Source organism: Perissodus microlepis, chromosome 11 (genome assembly GCF_051167445.1).
Source record: "Perissodus microlepis isolate ML-2025 ecotype Zambia chromosome 11, ASM5116744v1, whole genome shotgun sequence".
NCBI lineage: Eukaryota > Metazoa > Chordata > Actinopteri > Cichliformes > Cichlidae > Perissodus > Perissodus microlepis.
In genome coordinates, this window is record NC_140471.1 from 15,971,443 (window position 1) to 15,977,354 (window position 5,912).

The window sequence follows — 5,912 nt, forward strand, 5'->3', positions numbered from 1 at the left end:
GCCCGGCCCTGTCAATCATTCCTCTATTGCTCAGATTTAATCAGCTGCAAATGCGCTTAAGTTCAAGCTATAATGTCCTTATCTTATCGACTATTTAAAGGACCATGTGGCACAGTGAATCTCTTACTCATTATGTGTTTACATCTCTATATCCTTCTGTATCTAGGACGGTCTGTCATGTGACCTGTGTGACAATCAGCTCTGTTGTGGCAAGTTTTCTTTCAGCCTGACAGCCGTGAAACATTTGGACTCTGGTCACAGCGGGCCTCAGCACTGATCGTCACTGCATTTCTGTCGGCGTATGGAGGGGCTGGAGGGGTGGGGGGTTTTGTTAACAGAGAGAATTCGATGAGCAGGCAAAGATATTCATTCTGCAAAAGCGCTAAAGTCTGTTTTTATTGGGTGGACGCAAATCCCTTCACATTCAACAGCTCTTTCTGGCAGCAACAAGCCAGTTCTGGATGGGTTTCTGGCTGGGCCTGTTGGGCCCAGCAGGCCGTGACAGGGATTTGACTTTCCCAGCAAGTAAGCGGGGAGCCTATGTGAAAACCACTGAATGGCTCACGCCAGTTAAGAAAGAAAGAAAAAAAGAGACATTATGACTCTAAAAAAAGAAATCTGAGGTTAATCGATAAATGAGTAATTTCTTGCGTTTGGCAGGAGGTTTGTTTCTGGAGCAAACCAGTGCAGTAAACTTGATTTACAGTCAAACAGATGCATAACAGAAGACATAACAAATCTGGTTTTCAGATATTTTATTGAGGAAAACATCTTTAACCTTTTGACCCATTGGACAAATAACATAGTATAGCAAAAATAAAAGAAACCAAAAAAAAGCTACTGAGAACATTTCCTCTGAAGCTCGATCACAGATTGAAAAGCACTGCAACACCTGCAGTGTCTGATACATTTATAAAAATAACAATCATAAAAAATATACATACATGACAAAGATCTTTTTCTTTTCTTTTGCGATTTGTAAAAGACTGCATGAAACTGAGCTTTGGACAACACATACAAGACGCTGCAGCAACCCACAATCTCTAACTGATAGGCACGATCACTAGCTGACAAGCAGACTGGAGCCACTAGCTAGTCCGCTGTTAGGACTTCACTGAAATTACAATACATTGCCTGCACAATCCAAAGGATACCATCAGCATGGACAGCTATTTAGAAGAAACAACTGAGCAAAGAAGTTATGGGTCACCAGACTAGGGGATGAGAGCGAAATGCTTTTCCATCGAGAGAATTTCTCTTTTTGTTGCAGTACTGACACGATGCTAGTCGCAGATGTTTTCAGATTTTTTGTCTTAATGCAGCTGGGGGGGGGGGAAAGCTACAGTATAGTTAGCAAGCATGTAATCATATATTTATACACAATTCTTCAAAACAGGTGAGGAATGAAGCCTTAAAAAATCAAAAAAGAAAAACATTAATATCCATCAACCCTCACAACGGAAACATAAGGTGCAACTTAGTCTTCTGATGCTGAGGTGGACGCATACATGCGGGATTCTTCGCTTTCCATTCTTTGTTTCAATGAGCAGATAATTAAAGCAGGCGCTGATAACAGGATGGTTTGGTTTCAAGCTGTCCGACAAGTTGTAACTGTAATCTGACCTTAACAAAGACAGTTTGTACAGTAAAACACAGTAGCCCCAGATAGATAAACCCCATCACCAGCTGCACCCATCTCTCCAGATCATCAGTTGGTTTTTTTCCCTACTAGCGTCTCACTCTCTTCTGCCTCTCTTTCTGTATCAGCATCTGCTTCAAACAATGGCCTCATTAAACTTTAGGGCTATCAACAAAGGGGCAGGAGGGAGGAGACGCCTAAGTGTTTGGCACTACATTTCCTGAACAGAGTATCTGCATTCCCAGCTAAGTTCAAGCTCTTCAGCAGCAGCTGAGGAATTCCCTGCCAGGGTGCTACAGCAAACAGTTTCTAATCATCTGAGGTGTCTCTGCAAGCCTCCTCCAAAACTGAGGAACACATTCTACGATCGAGCTCTCTCTGCATCTATCATCTACTTATTGTCACCCCCACCCCTCCTTGTTTTTTTTTTCTTCTCAGATGAGAAAAAGTGAAGCACCACTACACAAAATATACAGGAAATATTGTTTGTGACTCGATAAGTCGCTGATATTTAATCGGGCTCTGTCATGACATGCTGGTAATCTGGGACGTTTACTGAATATACACAAGAGGAAACGTGAACCTTGCAGGAACTTTTCGTTCGTACGTTTGGCTGCTACTTTACTGCAAAATCCACACAAACGGTGCTCATTTTTCACCCGAACACACGCGTGTACACAAACACTGACTGTGCAGGATTTCACATATACATTCACAAGCCTCTGGGGGTGCTACTGTCTATAAACAGCGTAGGGGGTCATGTGGCCTGCTCGTTCTTTTCTCTGCCTGCTGTGAGGCAATAGGCACTTTATAAACACATAAATGTTCACATATACAAACAGACATTACAATAGCTTCATATTTTGTTTCTATTTCTCCCTTAAAAGTGGGTGGGGTATTCGAGTTAGAAAAAAAAGAATCTTTGGTCTGTAAACAACAAGAATTATATCCAAATGTGAGGTGATGTTTGTTGTCCACTCTAGTTTAATAGGATCTCACCTCGGTTCAGATGATGTAAAGCACGGCGCGCTTTGGAGCACTGTGCACCTCTGATTTCACCTCAAAGTGCGTGTGAGTGTCTCGCTTAAAGACTCTGATGCAGCTGTTTGGGCTGCTGCTGCTGCTGCTGCAACATGCTGGCTAATGAGTTTCAATTAAAGATTGAATCAGTCTTCTGCACAGTGTCAGTGACACGTCTGCAGCTGGCATTCAAGGCCTTAAAACTCAGATATTGCTTCCAAGCTATCCAAATGAGTCTTTTTCCGAACCTGGTTGGCCTGGGCAGGATCAGGAGACTGTCGGTGTTTCGGTAAATGTGAGATAATCACATCTGAATTTTGCCAACTGTTCTGGATTTACCATTCATACTCAAAGTATGAACAAAAGCAGAAGCTTTGATGCAAAACACAGAACAAAAGGATGCCTTTTTTTCAGTCAGCTGTCAAGCACTGTGCAGGGTTAAGGGTACGACTGTGCCACTCGCTCCTGTTTAAAGACATCAGGATCCCTCCTTCCTCTCTTATTTAGGGATACTCAGTTACACGGCAGCCAGGTGGAGTAGGCAGGCTGCTGGCAAGCAAACACTGGCTGCACCTGCGCTATGTAGTAGTTACTGAAGTTGCCATCTGCCACATAAGGAGCAGGTTGGTAGTAACATGTAACATTAGCCACATTGGGGATGACATTCTGCTCAGCCAGGACACGTACAGCCAGCATGGCTATGAGCCCTAAGGTCTGCCGCCTCTCGTGTCCCATCAGACACACGGTGCTCTCGTTGACCACTCCGTGGAGGGTCATCAGGTAGTCGTACTTGCGGTCCTCCAGGCCCACAAAGTGGTTTTGAAGGTAGGACTCCAGCTTGCGCTGCTGCTCGCCAATATCAGGGAAGTCAATGAAGAAGCGCGAGCACATGTAGCGCTGCAGGGACTTCATCTCTGACTCTGACGCAGCCCGGAACCCCCTCACCAGCAGGTGACAGTACTTCAGGAGACCCCCTCCACGGATCTCCTCCGGGTTCCGCGTGCAGATTATCTTGTGACGTAGGTGGTCCAGAGCCTCACTGAAGTCACCATACACGCTCTCGCCCATGATGGTGGGGTGGAAGGTCTCAGCCATGGGGTTCTCTGAGCAATCATAGAACAGCAGCAGAGAGTCAAGCTTGATCTGAAATGAGTCCACGCTGAACTCGAACTGCCGCCGGAGAGAGTCCACAAACTTCAGCTCCACATTCTTCCCCCGGTTATTGGAGAGGGAGATGAGACTCCAGCGGTCTGAGTCATTGCACACCTTCACCATCTTTTGCACATAGGCTTCCTAAATGAGTGAGTGTGCAGAGGGTGAAAGAGAGTGGGAGAAAAAGAAGCACAAACAAAGTGAATAGAACTGAAGCTGCAATTACTAATTCAGTAGAATTCTGCCTAACTTTGCATTGTACAGTAAGGATTTGACTTTAATGCCTATATTTATACAAGTAATTACTGTATGTTGTTGAGCTATTAATGCTACTGACCTCAATATTAAAGGCTATGGAATGTACTTATATGGCTGAGCTCAGGATCCCTTCCAAATTGGTTTAACTCGATCCTCTTAACTACAGCAAACAAATTTTTTAACTATCACTAAAGTGATCTAATTGCACATTAAGCTGTGCGTAATGGTCGCTAATCCCTGTTGGCACAAATACAATTCAATCTTATCACATATATAAAACTAATCTAACAAATCTGAAGCAGAAATAAAAATCTGCCAGGGCGTGTGTAGCCTACCTTTAACGTTAAAGGGGTTATTTTCTCCTTATTCACACAGTCGGGTAAAAAATCCAGGAGACAGTCCAAAACTATGTCCTTCACAGTCTGAAAATCACTCTCTCCTTTCATATTTGCGCAAAATATGAGGTCAAGGTCTTTATAGCCCAGTCCGCTGTCCTCGTGCAGAATGTGGCTGGCCGCAGAGCCGTTTAATCGAACGTCCCGGACATGGATCTGTTTTTCCTCCATCCGACTGCGCACCACTTTAACTATCTGCCGCGGCTGCATCTCCAGAGTGGGGAAGTTTCCCCGGCCGTGTATCGGGATGGTCTCCGTCAGGATGGCATCCAGCCGCTGCACTTGCTCCCAGCTGAGGACACTGACGTTGCTGCTGTCTGTGTCGGACACACAGCTGGTAGTGGAGCTGCTATCGTCCTCTGACATGGTGTTGAAGTCCTCCGGAATTTCAATAAAACAAAATTCAATCGTTTTCTCAAAACAGTAGGGTCTTCCGCATGAGGAGTGCCAGTATTTGAAATAGTCCAAAGTTACTGTAAACAGAAAAAAAAATAATAAAAATATATATATATATTAAAGAGCAGCGGGGCTGGTGGCTGTGCGTTACAGTTTGCGCACTCTGGTTGGAGATCCAAGCGGAGAAGTGGCGCAGCAGTCGAGCTGGTGACTGAGCTAAGGGAGAATCTGAGCCCGCTAACAAAAGCGTGCGGAAGAGCGAGCCCTAACTTTCTCTTCTGTCTCTTCTACGCCTTTAAAACATTTGCCTCGGTGCTGCTGTCAATGAGTCCGAGCGCTGCGCATCACAGTCTTTGAAGGTCGCTGATGATCCAGGAGGGTGTTTGCTTTTCCGACTGTGACTCCATCGCCCAAAAGGCACGCCTATGACTTTATGAATTTGCATGAATAAGCTGCTGCTCAAGTCGCGCTTTTGGCACAGTCCTCCCACTGACGTTCAACCCCCTCGGAGGAATCTTGTGGATTTTTACGCACGGCTCCTACATATTTTTTAATATCTCCTCCTGCTGCCAAATAGTAATCCCGTTAATGCAGCTGTGTGCGCTCAGGAAATCCAGCTTCCTCTCCTCGAGTCTCTTTAGATCAACATATTCCCCCCCGTGCTTTTTTCTATAAGTTAACCGATACTTGCCCACTTGACACGCAGCATCCTTCTGCAAGACTGGTCTGTAGTCTGAAGTTGTCAAGCTGCACTTCACCCCGCCCCCCATCTGCTTCTCGCTGCTAACGCTGGTCAGTTTGACAATACTATAAGGCTCTGCTTTATCAAGCTGCTCCATAGTCATATAGTAAAAATTTAAAATGAATTTTAATGAGAAGATATATATTAAACTTCATATCACTTCATGAGATAACTGAGGCACACTGAATACGGGAACAATCATTCAATTACTCATGAGAATATTCCCGTGGTCATGATCCCTCTTTTGTCAAATAAAATTATAAATAAAAAAAGAGGGGAAAAATAGAATTAAATTGTTTAAAAAAATAAG

General features: G+C 44.4%; 1 protein-coding gene across 1 annotated transcript; it reads right to left on the reverse strand.

Annotated features, from left to right (window-relative positions):
- Positions 1–738: 738 nt before the first annotated feature.
- tent5aa (terminal nucleotidyltransferase 5Aa) lies at positions 739–5,626 on the reverse strand. Its single transcript, XM_084944735.1, has 2 exons — positions 4,405–5,626; positions 739–3,952 (listed from the first exon to the last, which is right to left on the reverse strand). The coding sequence occupies exons 1-2, from the start codon at positions 4,828–4,830 to the stop codon at positions 3,173–3,175; spliced, it is 1,206 nt and encodes a 401-aa protein (XP_084800861.1). The 5' UTR covers positions 4,831–5,626; the 3' UTR covers positions 739–3,172.
- Between the last annotated feature and the right edge of the window lie 286 nt (positions 5,627–5,912).